General features: G+C 50.3%; 1 protein-coding gene across 1 annotated transcript in view; it reads right to left on the bottom strand.

Moving 5' to 3' along the window:
- Nucleotides 1–253: 253 nt before the first annotated feature.
- SMC1A (structural maintenance of chromosomes 1A) overlaps nucleotides 254–15,559 on the bottom strand; it is a 34,316-nt gene continuing 19,010 nt past the window's right edge. The window contains exons 11-25 of the mRNA XM_055003349.1: nucleotides 15,144–15,323; nucleotides 14,464–14,610; nucleotides 11,196–11,333; nucleotides 10,482–10,598; nucleotides 9,977–10,083; nucleotides 9,718–9,859; nucleotides 8,715–8,860; nucleotides 7,391–7,544; nucleotides 7,172–7,282; nucleotides 5,680–5,836; nucleotides 5,432–5,586; nucleotides 3,499–3,650; nucleotides 1,818–1,887; nucleotides 1,601–1,711; nucleotides 254–861 (exon numbers count right to left, since the gene is read on the bottom strand). Coding sequence (XP_054859324.1) covers nucleotides 778–861; nucleotides 1,601–1,711; nucleotides 1,818–1,887; nucleotides 3,499–3,650; nucleotides 5,432–5,586; nucleotides 5,680–5,836; nucleotides 7,172–7,282; nucleotides 7,391–7,544; nucleotides 8,715–8,860; nucleotides 9,718–9,859; nucleotides 9,977–10,083; nucleotides 10,482–10,598; nucleotides 11,196–11,333; nucleotides 14,464–14,610; nucleotides 15,144–15,323 — 1,971 coding nt within the window. The 3' untranslated portion in view covers nucleotides 254–777. The remainder of the gene's footprint in view (nucleotides 862–1,600; nucleotides 1,712–1,817; nucleotides 1,888–3,498; nucleotides 3,651–5,431; nucleotides 5,587–5,679; nucleotides 5,837–7,171; nucleotides 7,283–7,390; nucleotides 7,545–8,714; nucleotides 8,861–9,717; nucleotides 9,860–9,976; nucleotides 10,084–10,481; nucleotides 10,599–11,195; nucleotides 11,334–14,463; nucleotides 14,611–15,143; nucleotides 15,324–15,559) is intronic.

The raw sequence follows: 15,559 nt of genomic DNA, 5'->3' as shown, positions 1-15,559 counted from the left end.
GACCAGAACCTGGTTGAGTAAACTGCATCCAGCTCCACAAGGTTTGGCACTCATTTGCTGCTTCCAGAATTTATTAGCTGGGACGGGGCGGGGTGTGTGTGTGTGTGTGTGTGTGTGTGTGTCCAGAAGTCCCCTTGGCACATCTTGAAAACAGGACTTCTTTCTTTCCAGTGCTGCTGAGCACCAACCCCGCCCCCCCCCCCCCGCCGTTCCATTCCCAAGAGATCTTCCACAAAAGCAAGTAACCGAGGACGCAAGTCACAGCTTTTAATTTCAAATCACACACAAAATACACATTCATGTGATATCAGGGTAGAAAAAAAGCAAAATCTGGAGCCACGTATTGAGCTGCCTCCTCTGCACAAGAGGAACCCTAATGAATTCACCATGGTTTTGGTCCTATACAGTTTAAAAAACAAATTCAAATATATGGCGGGAACGACATCCCAATCTATCAATCGAGGACAGAATCTTTAAAAAGGGGGGGATCATCTATAGTACAGTTTAGGGGGGAAAGGAGGCACGTGGGGGGACGGGGGACGGCTGCCATTGACAGGAAACACCCCCCTGCTCCTAGCGGAAATCCCCCTTGTGCCTTGGTGTTTCCCCAGGTACTCCTCTCTCTTCCCCACCCCAAAACACTCAGAACATAAACACTTAAAGACTCTGTAGGATAAATAAAGAATGGAGAAAGGCTTAAGGCCTGCGGAGGGTAGAACAAGGAGGGGGGAAGAAGGCGTAGAAATGGGCAGGGCTGGAGTCTGGCCACTTCCTTCTCTACTGATCACCGGGATTGGGGTTGGCATCAGGATACTTGGTGAGGTCAAAGGTCAGGACTTTGCTGATGACACAGTCTCCTTGCTGCAGAGGGGGAAACAGGAAGCGGGTATCTGCATGAGCCCCTGACAACCAACCCCCCCCCCTTCCTTCAGACGTCTCCCTTCTACATCAGGGGTGCTCCCAAGCCCAGACAGGCCGGCCGCCCAATGTTTATCCGCCTGGCAGAAGGGAGGCTTGGGGAGGAGCAAAGGATTCTCACTTGCCCTTGGCTTGTGCAAAAGCCCAAAAGCACTGGGGAGTGGGGGGGGGGCCCTGTGTGCAGCAAACACAAGTACACACCCTCTCTTGCTTGGCTGACCGCAATGATTTTAGCAGTATTCCCCCCCACCCCACCCCTTCTATTTTTGGACAGGCTGCCTTCCTCTCTCAAAAGCAGGTATGAGGAAAAGAGGGAAGAAAATGCGCCCCCCAGGCCCCCAGATACCCGGGAGCTGCATTTCCCATTGGAAACAACGGCCAAATCTTCCCTAATAATCCCGAAGCGGTTTAAATACCTGAACCCGAAGCGGCTTACCACTTCGGAATTTGGGTTTTCCTGGATTCCCCCCACCCCCCGCTTTGGGAAACCTGAATCTTTTGGGGTGCCCACCCCTCCTCTGCACCACTAAGCCAGGCGACCTGCACTAACTACGCAGCTGGCTGGGAGGTGTAAGTTTCCACCCCATCTCATTTTGCTGGCTCTTGCACAGAACGTGCCGCTGGCTTGGCACCTATGCCTCAGCCCCTCCCTCCAGCTCTCTCTCTCCTGCCCCTTCCATACCTCAGGGTAGACACCAATGAGAGACTCTGCCTTGGTGTAGAATTCTTCCTTCAAGGAAATGACAATGGCTTGAAAGTTGCACGTGGACTGCTCCTTGATGTAGTTGGCCACCTATAGGGAGGGAGGGAGGGAGGGAGTGTGGCAAGGTGAACAGCCCAAACACCTCCCCCACTCCCGCAAGGCTCAGCTCCCCACCTGAGCTGCCCATCTGACCCACCTTCCCGATATTGGTGTTGTCCAAAGCAGCATCGATCTCATCCAAGACAAAGAAGGGAGCAGGTTTGTAGCTAGGCACAGAAGAGAAACATGTCTGTCAAAGCAGGGGTAGGAATGTGAGATGCTACTGGGGTCCTCAGAGCTCTCTATTTGCTGCTCCAACTGTCAGCAGCTCTCCAGAATCTTGGGCACACGGCCTCACAGCGGAGGTGGCCCAAGACCTGTGAACTGAAGATGTTGGGGCGTGAACGCAGGCAATGTATGCCCTCCAGAACAGCCCCTTCTCAGAGACCACAAGAAGACAAAAAGAGGTGGTATTGGGCAAGAGCCAGTTTGGTGTAGTGGTTAAAAGCGGCAGGAGTCTAATCTGGAGAGCCAGGTTTGACTCCCTGCTCCTCCACGTGAAGCCAGTTGAGTGACCTTGGGTCAGTCACAGCTCTCTCTGAGCTCTCTCAGCCCCACCTACCTCACAGGGAGGTTGTCGTGAGGATAACAACAACACATTTTGTAAAATGCTCTGAGTGGGTGTTAAGTTGTCCTGAAGGATGGTATATAAATCAAATTTGTTGTTGTTATTATTATCATCATACTATATAAAAGGTGAATCGTATTGGCGATGACTCACCTTTTATACTGGCGCAAGCAGACATGCCCACCCCAGCTGATCAGCCAGGGAAGGGGCGAGACAGGAGAGCTGCCCTGGCTGGGGAGGTGGCAGAACGGGCAAGCCGCTTGCAGAGCCCCCCCCCCCCCTGCTGCAATTGAGTTAGGCCAGCCCGCCACCTCCACACTCCCAAGCCTCAATGGGTTGGTGGGGATGGCGGCAGGTATGCCCGGCTCACCTGTGCCACCCTCCCCAAGCCTCGATGGGCGGGGAGCAAGCCTGGCTCGCCTGCGCTGCTCAGAAACCCACACACTAGTCAACCAATTTCTTTGAATGGCAAACTTGACGGCCCCGTGCCTCTCAGGAAAGAGCAGCAAACTGGGGGCATCTGCAGGCAAGACAAGGGGTTCTGCATATTCTTCAAGTATGCACAAAAATACTCATTTTTAGGTCAAAAAGGAAAAAGAAAACCCTTCAAAAATGCCCCTTCTGAGGACAGAGCATATTCCTTGGCCCCCGGAGGTATGGGATGCTGAGGGCTAGAAATGGAAGGAGAGTGGACTGCTTGGACCCCTAACAACTCACAGCAGTTTTGGGGAGGGTATGCCCTGAGGCAATCATTGGTCACCCCCCCTCACTGGTCACCCACCCCCAGCCCCAGATCTCAGCAAACGGAGCCACCGCACTACTGTTGACGCTCAGGAGGGGGTAAGAGAAGCCGGGGAAAGCTCCTCGTCTACTCCCCAAGCGCCGAGCTCTCGTACTAGCGTGCTACGGGTGGTGGTGGTGGGGGGGTAATCTTTATTTATTCCTCACCTCAATTCCTTACAGAATTCCAAGCAAATACTTCAAGTAGTAATTATTACACACCACATCTGCGGAGTTTCCGTTTTCATAATCCAGAATTCGAGTTTTCAATGAAGCATTAAGAATTTAACACTTTGAACAGCCTCCACCACTCTGTCTCCTGTACACATTTCCATGCCACCGCCCCCCCCACCCCGACACTCCAGAATCCAAACCTTCCCTGGCAGCCAGCCCAGAGCCCCCCTCCCTCTCAGCACGTCTGAATTCTTACCTATGAATGGCAAAGAGCAACGCTAAGGCTGCCACCGTCTTCTCCCCCCCAGACAAGTTGTCCATGGGCCGAAAACGTTTTCCAGGCGCTACACAGTTGTAATTGATGCCATCCAGGTAGGGCTCCTCAGGGTTTTCGGGGCCAAGGAAGGCCTGCAGAAGAAGAACAGAGCAGGAACTCCTGAAGAGTCTGAACACCAGAGGCGAATCCTGGCCACCCTAAGTTGTTATAATACCCTTCAGCTAAAATACGCTTTTGTGAGGGGAAATGAGAGGGACAGTTAGATGAATGCTTGAGAGTCCAAAAAAGCACCGGTGCTTTCCTGGCTATGTTAGTATCAAACACGCAAAACTGTCTGCTATTGACAGTTGGCCTATGAAGCCAAGACGCTCCTCCATTCAAAGCAGAGCCGTTTCCACACTCTCTTAAAGCCCACTCACCGAACGCTGATGGGCTTCCCCCCAGGAATCCGCTTTTCCCAGGAATCCCCACGGCTCCATTTGCAAAACGGCCCGCAGCAGTTCTACAAATAGAGCTGTGGGGATTCCTGGGGAAAAGCCGCCAGCATTTGGTGAATGGGCCGTCCCTTTAAGAGTGCGTGGAAACAGCCTAGATGTTCCACCTGTGAGCCACAGTTTTGTATTTCCCTCCCATCTGTGGAATGCCCTCCCCTTGAAGTTCACTGGGCACCTACCTTATCGGCTTTTATGCACCAGGCTAAAACGTTTTCATCTCCCCAGGTTTTTATCTCATCCTACTAGCATTTTACCTGTCTTACCTATTTTCTCTGCTGCTCATTTTATTTTAATTGTTCTGTTTTTATGCTGCATTGTTATTACGTGATTTCCTATACAGATGTGGATGGTTTTATTGCTGCTATGCCGGTCCTTTACTGTATTTGACTAGGTTTATTCATTATAGCAGCTATCATCACTTTTTTCATTTTTAATTCCTTAGGTTCATCACCTCAAGCAGAAACTGATTAAATCAGATCCGTCAGCCAATCACAATGTGCTCCAAGAGCGGAGCATCACGGTGTCCATGCTCTTCACAACAGACAATACAATTTCAAGCCTTCACGGCTCATGAAAAGCGCTGCTCAGAAGCTGGGAACCACGGCATGTACGTAGTGCGCGTGTGCGTGAGTGTAGGCTGAAGGTCGGATTCAATTCCCCGCTGCTCCCAAACTACAGAGCTTCTGACTACATATGGCTCCCTGTGCTGCCAGAGAGACGCTGGCTTCCATGTATGTTTGGCTCTGACCGGGCCAGAATGATTGTCAGTCGGTAGAATTTGTCTGAAGACAAGACAGACAGCATTTCAATGCCCAGCACGTAGCACATAAAACAGCATATTTTACGTAAGAACAAAAATTGAGCACCAACTGCGTCATAATGTAAACCAGACTTTCTGGGCATTGATGTTTTAGAAGACAATTTTGTTTGCAGTTGGAAGGAAAATCTGCATGAATACAATTTCTACATCTCCTTGTGCTGAACTCTCAAATTCTGACTCTAGGAGTCTCTCAAATACTCCTTTAGGAGTATGAAAAACCTTACTAAGGGACAGACAAAAACAAACTGCACACATTTGTCCTGCATGCGTTTTCTCCTATTTTAAAAAAGGCACGGCAGAAACACTTAACACCTTTGCCTGAAGGCATGTGATTGAGAGAATTGCTGTCATTCTGTGAAAGCACACAAGGAATGCAGTACTGGGTGCGAAGTTCTGCTTCTTGAAAAACCTTGGCTTTCTTTAAAAGATGATTGCTTAATTCACATAATCTATAGAGGTTGCAGAATTCTGCTTCTACTGGCCGAGCATGAGAGTACAGCGTGGGCACTGAACGTTAGGGTGTTCTCCCCTTGACGTAGTTTACACACAGCTGCACTGATAACCCCACCAGGTGTCCTGGGGCTGGGCATGTCCTCACCTGGGCACTGCTGTTGCGGGACAAGGCTTTGTAGATCTCGTCTATATTGGTGGCCACCGACTCAAAGCAGGAGTTGAAGCGGTCGAAGCGCTCCTTCTTGATCTGTTCGAAGGCCTGCTTGGCTTTCTTGGCACGTTTCCGGGCCGCTTCGAATTCTACAGAGGCGAAGGCAACGAGTGACCACGAGTGGCCCTCCCAAACTGAAGCCCCCCCCAGCCCCAAAGTACTGATCAGGAGGGACCGGCTACCGTCAGAGGTCTCCTGGAACTTGTCCCGCACGCTCTCCAGCTTCTCCATCGCCTTCATGTTGGGAGCCGCAATGCGCTGCAAGATGCTCTGCTGCTCGTTCAGCTTCTGCTGCAGCTGGTTCATCTCTTGCTTGATCTCATCTTCAGCCTGGACATCCTGCAAGGGGGGAGCGCCGTAAGGCACAGGGACCCGGCCGGTCCCCAGCCCCAGGCACCAACGGTTGCAAGAAAAGGGTCAAACAAAAAACCAAGACCTTTCGGCATCTAGCTGGGTGTAATTTATACCAGAAAGTGGTGGCTTACATGTTTAACTTGCACTTCCTCTAAGGAGCTTGTGGGCTTGCCTGGTTCTCCCTTCCCACATTTATCCAACCAATAATCCCGCAAAGAAGGAAATGGGACTGACCCTAAAGTGAGTTTAGTCCTTATCCAATGTGAGCTTCCTAGCCAGGCAAGTATCTGAACAGTCCTAAGACAATACACCACAAGGGCAACCTGGCATTCTTAGCCAGTGCATGAGTTCACAGAGGTTTGCACAGCCCTTCCCTTGCACAGCAGAGAGAGATGCTGTCAAGTCACAAGAAAGCAGGGCTGTGTTCAGACAGCTTCTCTTCTCACACTGAGAAAGCTAGAAATGAACTCCCGTTATTGGTGACACGCGAATGCCGATTCACTGGAGTTGGTTTCTTCCCACTAAGAGAGATTCTATGTCTAGACTAAATTCTGGTTTAGAAGCCCAGTTATGGAGAGGGAAGAGAAGCCTGATTACCCAACTTTTGTGGACCTGGTAACAAGCCAGGTCCAGGCACATTTTAACCTGAACTGTGTTTCGCCACAAGAATGCAGTGGAGATTTCTCACAATGTGAACAGAGGGCACTAAAGGCAGACGTGTTGTGTCTTCTGTATGCCAAGGCATACATTGAGCCCACATCCCTCGTAAGTAGGATGCCTTGGCATTACCCAGCTGACCCACCAGACCAGGGACCCCGACTGCTCTCAAGGAGGTCGGTTTGCAGGGCAAGATACCCTTCCACATCCAAAATCACAGCCTGGAAACAGCTGGAGCCCCAAGAACCCCAAAGTGGAGCACCCCCAATTTGGGCCGGGGAAATATGCTTTAGATGTTACCGTAAGTCAGGGTGGGGAGAAAAACGCTGCGTCTGGAGAGGGGGGGGGGGACGACTGACTCTTAAGTACAGAACCTGACAGATGAGCAAGGCAATGCACAAGATTTATGGGAACTGGGAGAGGCTGTCCTTAGAAGCTGTTAGCTGAGTCACATTGTCCCTCGTGCAGCTCACAAAATAGCCTCTTACCTGGCAGCCGAGTGGCCAGCAAGCCATTGCCTCCAAGTGCCCAGGCCAGGAAGCTTTTGGGAATCATTCCACCGTAATACATACTACGAGAGGCTTAAGCCTGGAGCATGTGGGCTAGAAGGCCTCCCTGTACTTTGCTAGAAGAACCTGCTCAGCGCCCCCGAGGAGCTTTTACCTTCATGTCCTCCGAGAGGTCGCTGTAGTCAATCTCAATGAGAGCCTCCCGGGCGTACATGCTGGAGGTCCTTTGCGAACTGCTGGCCGTCTCCTCCCCCTGCGAGCCCCCCTGCAGCCGAGTCAAAACAAAACGGAGTGACTGGCTGAGCCTCCCGCCCTGTGCTCCCGTGCCCACTGCCCGCCCGCCCGCCCGGCCCGCCCGGCCCGCCCGCCTTACCTCTTCCTGGCTGATGTCGTCCATGGTGCCCTTGGAAAGGGGCAGCTTGATGTCTTGCATCTTACAGGCCTGCAGCAGGTTGTGGCGGTCGCTGCGCTTCTGCTCCAGCTTGGTCTCGATGGCCGTCACCTCCTTCTGCAAGTGAGTCATCTCCCTGCAGCCAGAGGCCAGAGCGAGAAGGGAGAGGGCGCGTGAGGGCACCCAAACGTGTCTGTCTGGTATGGGCACGAGACGGGGGCACCCTTGTGAAGACTGGCCCATCTCTTGGCCTGCTAACGCTCGCCAGCTGGAATTGACGGGGCCGTGCCAGAGGATGGCAGGGCTGCCGAACATCTCAGTCCCAGAACCACAAGAGTGGCTCTTCTGCCACCCGGTTAGGGACGGCGTGCCCCGCCTTCTGACCAGGCTGGGTGTGCCCCCAAGAAGATCACACTCTAGACCCCTCTGGAAGTGCAAAAGACGGGAAGACAATCTCTCCTGCAGCCTGCCCCCTCACCATTGCCAAAGCCCCTCTATAAATGTCAGAGAATTCAGTGGAAGCGATCATGATTGTGCCAAGCAGAAGAGGCCAACCTCGTCTCCCTCGGAGCATCTTGGCATGCACACATCGGTGTGGAAGGGGGGGGGGGGCAGAGGAGACCACAGACAAATGGCAGCCTGCAAAGCCTGGCCAAAAACTGTGCATCTCTGGCTTAAAAAGAGAGACGAACTCAGAGGATGACGTGACAACCGAGCAGGGCTGGCTCTCCATCCAAGCCACCCCAGTGACCGCTTGATCCAGTTTAAGGGCCCAGCGCCCTCCTAGCTATTTGGCTGGGAGGGACACTCCACTTGTGGGGTCGGTGATGGTGCGGGTGTGCCTTGACCAGGACAACCAAATACCTGGAAAAGGTTCCAAATGGAACCTCCCCATGCAGCAGCGGTGCTCCGGATGGTGGGGCCTCTCCTGTGGGGCATCTGCCTGGCTGCTGTCAGCCAGTACAAACGGGCCTGGATGACCCCTGGCTCTGATCCAGCGCGGGACTGCTCTGCTTTATCATTCCTTCCCCTGACCTGGACAGCCCAGGTGAGCCGGATCTCGTCAGATCTCAGAAGCTAAGCAGGGTCGGCCTTGGCTAGTAATTGGATGGGAGACCTCCAAGGAAGACCAGAATCGCAGAGGCAGGCACTGGCAGACCACCTCGGTTAGTCTCTTGCCATGAAAACCCCACCGGGGGGGGGGGGTGTCGTCATGAGTCAGCTATGACCTGAGGGCACTCTCCCCCACTTCGTGTCCCAGCAGGCTGTACAAACCCAAGAACGGACCACTCGTGGCCCCACTCACTTGTTGGCGCCCCCCAGCTTCTTGCGGATCTCCTCCATCTCGTGGTTCTTGTCGTTCACCTCTGACTTCTTGGCCAGGTGCTGGTTCTTTAGGTCCTGCAGCTGCGCCATGGTCTCGTCGATGATCTTCATGTGCCGCTGCTCCTCCTGCGCAGGGACAGAATGGGAGAGACGGGGAGGTCTGCGTGAAGGGAAAGGAACCAGCAAGCGCCCCCCCCCCCCCAATCTGCCCTCCTGTCTCACTTGCATCCAGTCCTTTCTGCAAGAAGCTCGGGGTAAACGATGTGATACTGACCAGCATTTTGTCAGCCAGTAAACACCGAATACTGAGTGGGGACTGGAACCCAGGCCCCCTCTGCCCTGGTCCAGAACTAACTGCTGTACTATACTGGCTCTTGCTCCACCCCACCCGCCTCTTCACGAATGGCCCCTTCCACCCTCTCGTCACACACAGCATCCAGCCACATCCCACCTTGCATCTGAGCCCAATAGTCCCGGCATGCCAGGTTGGATCCGCTGGGAGAGGGGAGGGCCAGAGGGAGCTCCTGGCATTCCACGTTCTTTCCCCTCCCGCTTCCTGCTTGACTGCACCAGCAGGAGTGCCACTGAAGGAGCATGGGACCGGCACACCCCAGCAGTCTTTGCAGTGCTGCAAGGGATTCTGGGTAGCCACCCTCCACCACCTGATTGCTCTGGGCAGGAGCATCAGCAGGCCCTCGTTACTCCATAGTAAGGCACGGGTGAATGGACAGCAACAACCAGCTTTATCACCTTGGTACCCCAACCTCTCTCCCCCAACGCAGCCTGAAGTGATACGGCCCGGATTCAAGTCGTTCATCCCTCGGTGAGAATTAGATCCAAGCCACTCGCACGAACTCAGTGCCCTTGAGGGAGCTCCCCGTTTCCCCACCTGCAACTCTCCACCTCTGAGCTTCTGTCTAATGAAGGCTCTCCCCCCGACCCCCTCCAACCCAGGACTGCCCCTCGCCCTTCAAAGGCAGTACCTTCTTGAGTTTCTCTATCTCGGCCTCATCCTTCTTGACTGTCTGTTCCCACATGTGCACTTTGTCCTGATCTTCCCTCAGCTGGTTCTTCTCAAAGTCCAACTGGATCCCCAGGCGCGTCTTCTGGTTCTCAAACTCCAACCTGTGGAGGAACAGGAGAAAGATGACCAAGGGCTTCTATCCAAACCTCCGCCGGTGCATTCGGCTTTGCTATCCACATAGGACGAGATGGCGGCGGGGAGAGAACTGGGGCTGGTACCTTTTCTTGGCTATCTCGTTCTGGCGTTTCACCTTCTCCTCCTCAAACTCCCGGATGTTCCTCACCCCAATCTCCCGGCAGAACTCCTCAAATACTTCATCTTCCACCTACAGGGATGGGGGCAGAGCAACCGAGAATCGCACCAGCAGCAGAGGATGGAGCAAGCAGCCATCTCCAGAACATTCGCTTCTCACTGATCTATCTGCCATGGCACACTTGTGCATTAGGAAAAGTTCTGGGGATTGTTCTTGCGCAAATCATCACAACTGGAGTGAGCCCCAGAACACGACCAACACTGCTATGCATTTCAAGTGACCGATAAAGAAGGAAGCCCACCTACCAGCACCAATCTATTCACTCTCCAGCTTCCTTGGAAGAGGGTTGGAAAACTGCCATGGCAGACAATGCAGCCCCCCCACCCCACCCCCCGGTTCCCCATGCAGGTTTTTCTGCCTTGCTTCTCCCCTCCTGCTCAATTCCACCCCTCAGCCGTGACCCGCCATACCTGGTTCATCTTCTCCTTCAGCTCCTTCATCTCCCGCTCTCTCCCTTGGATGATTCGCTTGATGTCATTGATGCGGGGACCAAAGTTGGCCAGTTCGCTTTCCAGCTTGGACTTTTCCTGCCAGGGATAGCATTGGATAAGCAGCTGTAGGGGACGTGGGGGAGTGAAGAGCTAGGGGCTCTAAACAGAACCGCTATCCTTGGGGAAATGGGAGGACAGGGGCGTCAGCATTTAATCCCAGTAGGCAGGGCACAGATCAAGTGCAATCCACCCAACTTCTGCCTACATATGCGCCCAAAAACATCAACGCTTTTTTAAAATAAAAAGGTATCTTGGCCCTAGTGTCACTCTTGCTTCACGAGACTACTGGGACTATGCTCCTTTGGAAAAGTTGTCCTCTCCATTAAGTGGCTCACCTAAATGTCCCAAAAGGTTCTTGCACACCCCACTAGCAAGGAACTGGCACTAGGAAGCAATGACAGGCATTTTAGCCTAACCGTTCCCAACAGTTAAACCAAGAAAGGGCACCACCCGGTTTCTGGCCTTGTTCTGGCTTTCTCCAAGTTGAAAATAAGGATGATCTTCCGATAACATCTGCCCCTGCAAGTGTCCCCCACCCCCTACCTGGGAACTGTTGCTTTACCCCAGTTCAAGGAGGAGCATCTCCCTCCCCTACAACTTCCTGAGCTGCTGTGAACACAGCAAGCAGCGCACCTGGAGGTTGAGAGCGAGATGACGGGTCTTGGTTTGCTCCAAGTCACTCTGAGAGTATTTCAAGCGCATCTGCAAGCCGTGGGCCTGGGACTGGACCTGGCGCAGCTCCGCCTCCTTCCTCTTAGCTTTCATTTGCTCCTAGAGAGGGGGAGAGAGAGGGTCAAAGAAAGCCAGAGTGAAAACAATGGGGATAAAGGCGTAGGGACTGCTGCTGCGTTCCATCTGTTGCTGTAAGGACGTTCCTACTATGTAATTTCTGAAACAGTTAAGGTGTCATGTTTAAATACATATGCTATGTTTCAGGTTTGTTTTCTGCTCATTTTCAGATTTCCATAATCCCATCCTGGTTGACTGTATTGGACTTACACTCTCTCATCTGCCTTGAGTCTCAGTGAGAAAGGTGGACTATAAATAGCAAATAAATAAGCATGGCATACACAACCCAAAAGGAAAAATGGCACTGAAAAGAAAGGAAAGAAAAAGAAAGAAAGAAAGAAAGAAAGAAAGAAAGAAAGAAAGAAAGAAAGAAAGAAAGAAAGAAAGAAAGAAAGAAAGAAAGAAAGAAAGAAAGAAAGAAAGAGAAAATCCAAGCTCTAACTCCTAGGTGACTTCTGTAGCAGTTCCCCAACAGCCACGTGGAATGGCTGCTTGCAGGAGGTGGTCCTGGGTGGGCATGGAGTCAAGCGGCATTCTTTGGATGCCGCCCCAAAGATATCCAGATACATCACCAAACAAAACGCCCCTGAAGGCTGTTTTGTAGGGAGGGGCTCTCAGATGCTTTGCTAATGAGTTAGGGACCACAGACTACACCACTATGTTGCCTTACGTATTATCTGTTCTTTAAATAGGTACTCCTATATACCACCTGTGCTTCATGTAGTCTGATGTCAGTCCTAGAATTGCTCATGCTCTGTTTCAGCAGTTCTTCAACTCTGCATTGGATTCTACTCGTCAGGGTTCTCCGCTTTCCCCCCACCTTTGTGCACTTGCTGTGGAGCCGCAGGCAGAAGCCCTAAGGCAAAATCCTCAGATCCATGGTATTAAAGTGGGGGACTAGGAACATAAGGTTTCACTTTATGCTGACGGTATTTTAATTTTTACCTCTTTACCAGTTGATTCTTTAGACTCAATCTCGCAAATCCTACACTGGTTTAGTTCGATTTCAGGTTTAACAGTTAATCGAAATCAGAGTTGTTTCCCATGAATCTGACCCCAGTAGCTAGGTTACGAACACGATTTACATTCAAATGGGTTACTAAGAAGATGAGATATCTAGGAGTTTATATCCCCGTATGTTTGAATGATGTCATTCGGGTAAATTTTGATGAACTTTTCAAATCGGTGCTGATCCTTTTTACTAAATGGAAAAAACAAAGTTACTCGTGGTTTGATAGGATCTCACTGGTTATATCTCTTATTCTCCCTAAGTTTATGTTTCTATTCCGATCCCTCCCAGTTAAAATACTTCCAAGAAAATTACAACTTTGGCAAAGGGCTCTCAATGAGTTTATTTGGTCTGGTCACAAACCAAGAGTTGGGTTCCGGACTTTACGTCAGCCCTCAGGTTTAGGTGGTGTGAATGTCCCAGCCCTGTCTTTATATCATGCTGCCTCTTCTTTAGCTCCATTGATTCAGGCTTTAAAATTGAATCCAACGAAGCCTGGATCTCTGTAGAAAGTTTCTTTTCTTCACCACTTTCCTTACCAGTAACCATCTGGACCTCAGCTAAAAACAGGCCAGTTATGACTTCCTCCAATTCCCTATTAGACAACATGCTGAACACCTGGGATACATATAGGAAAATCTTAGCTCTGGGTATTTCTCCCCTAACACCTTTCATTAACCAAGATTGGTTTCCCCCCAGGAAAGGATTCAAGTGAGTTTAGGGAATGGAAAGACTCTGAGTTATTGATGATTATTAATCGGATTAAAAATGGGACAATTCTGGATAAATCTATAGTGGAAGAAAGATTCAGAATTGGGATATCTTGGTTTAGATATCTTCAGCTGAAACATCCGTTCACCAAGCTGATCAGGTCCAAGGATTTGTTTCTACCCCTAACTCCTTTTGAGGAAATGATTTGGAGTGGGAATGATGGTAAACAGGGTAGGATTTCAACCCTTTACGAATTATTATTAAGGGTGACACATAAAGATCCTCTGCCATACAAAAAAAATGGTCTGATTCTTTAAAACGGGTTATCTCGGAATCTGATTGAAAACAGATATGCAACTCCCCTTCCAATAAATCTAGTTGTTGGAATATTAAACTCCAATTTTACAAGCTATTGTCCAATTGGTATTTAACGCCACATGAACTGAATCAGATGAACAGGTCATTGAGCCCTCTGTGCTGGAGATCTTCTAAGCAGGAAGGCACGGCCCTACATATGTGGTGGGAATGCCATTTCGTTCAGGAATTTTGGAGAGTGGTTCACAAAGAGATATCCAGCTTGGTGGGTCTTTCATTGCCACACTCCCCAGAATTTCTCCTATTGGATTTTTGGCCCAACTCAATGCTAGATAGGAATGCCAGATCTCTTTTTTTCGACATTGGTTGCCTGTGCTCATCTGGTCATTACTAGGAACTGGAAATCCCTCATAGGCCGATTGCAAAAAAATGGTATCAGAAAATCTGGGAGCAATATTTGATGGGTAAGATTATACATACTCCATTTTTTGGGAACTTGCATATGGTAGTCCCTTTATTCGAATATGATGAAATATGGAAACCAGTTTTAGATGTTTTAAATGCCAAAGATGTAATCCCCTCAATGCAACAAATTTTAAATGCCTATTTATTGTAATTCTTGGGTTTTTAACAATTTGCCAAGAGTTGTTTCAATCATTTCTTTATGGTTTAATTTTAATTCTATTGTTGTTTGTATTTTATGGTTTTATCATTTGTATTAAATCGTTTAAAAAAAGATTAAATCTTTTTTGTATTAAATCTTTTTTAAAAAAACAAAAAAACCTCTGCATTGGATTCCGGCTAATGCTATGACTTTGTAAACTTGTGTTTATTTAACCTATGGCACTGTCTATGGTTATGTCCTTGACACGGTGCGGAAATGTCCTTGCTACTGATTGTACTAATCTCACACTATGTAATCCGCCTTGAGTCTCAGTAAGAAAGGAGGACTATACATGACATACATAAAATAAATACTACTACCAAGTTCCTGTGCCCCAACCACGTTATCTATATGCTCTAGAGGAAATTGAGGAGGAAGGAGGAGGGCACCCAACAACGCAGAGCAGTTCCCACCTTCAGCTCCTCTGTCAGCTTCTCCTTCTTCTCCTTCAGCTTGTCCACAGCCTTTTCATCCCACCGTCTCGCCTTGGCTTTCAAATCACTGGCACCTCCTGAAATCACCCCAGACTTCTGGAACAGGGTCCCATCCAGGGCTACAGTCTGCAGCAGAAATGAAGACAAAGCGGCTCAGCAGACGGTTCGTGCCCTCTGCCATACATCATACCAAGAAGGAGAAGAAACCAAAGATGGGCACGATCTAACACACGCTGCTCAAGGAGGACACGGTATTCTTCGCCTTAGAGTCATCTACAATCCTGTGAAACTGCACAATTCACCATTCTAGAAAAAAACCACACTTTTCTCTTTAAAAAGAGAACGCATGTAAATTTTGAGCGTAAATGTGTGAGCAGCATTTGGTGAAGTCTCAGAAACAAAGGAGAGGGTAAAGTAAGATTTCCGAAGACAAATCAAGGGGGCCTTTAATAGCTCTTTGTTACTTACTTAGCAGGCATTTATTTAAGGTAAACATAACCTTTGTAGTATCTGTAGCTCACAATACACAGCACAGAATGCTTATACCTTGCTTTAAACTTGAGAAGGCTACACAGCTCTGAGCAAAGGGAAGGAGGGGTAGGGCCCACAGGAGTGGTGTGATGTTTGTATGCACGTGGAGAGAGGGCGATTCCTCTGACCTTGTGACGCTGGTGCCCGCCGAACGCAATGCGGCGGGCATCCTCCACATTGTCGCACACCAGGGCATTCCCACAAGCATACTGCAGGGCCTTCTTGATGTGAGGAGGCTCGTAGCGAATGACGTCAATCACCAGCTTCGCCCCTTTCAACTCCCGCAGCTTCTCGTCTGTGGGCTTCACCTGGAAATTGGGGGGGGGGGGAGGTTAACCAGGCCAGCTCATAAGCACCTGGGAGTGACGCGAGGGTGGGGAGAGAGAACAGCCCCTTCCCCAAAAGACAGGTCAGCACAACGCATTACTTAGCACGCAGATAACCTTCTCATCACATTTGTATCCTCCCCCCCCCCCGCCCCTGCCAGAAACTCAGGCACAGAAAATGGGGCCGTCTGATTGCCCTCTTTAAAACGACCTTGTTC

The sequence above is a fragment of the Eublepharis macularius genome, chromosome 19, assembly GCF_028583425.1.
Source record: "Eublepharis macularius isolate TG4126 chromosome 19, MPM_Emac_v1.0, whole genome shotgun sequence".
Classification (NCBI taxonomy): domain Eukaryota; kingdom Metazoa; phylum Chordata; class Lepidosauria; order Squamata; family Eublepharidae; genus Eublepharis; species Eublepharis macularius.
Note: the sequence above shows the minus strand (reverse complement) of the source record. Positions and strands in the feature narration are given on the sequence as shown.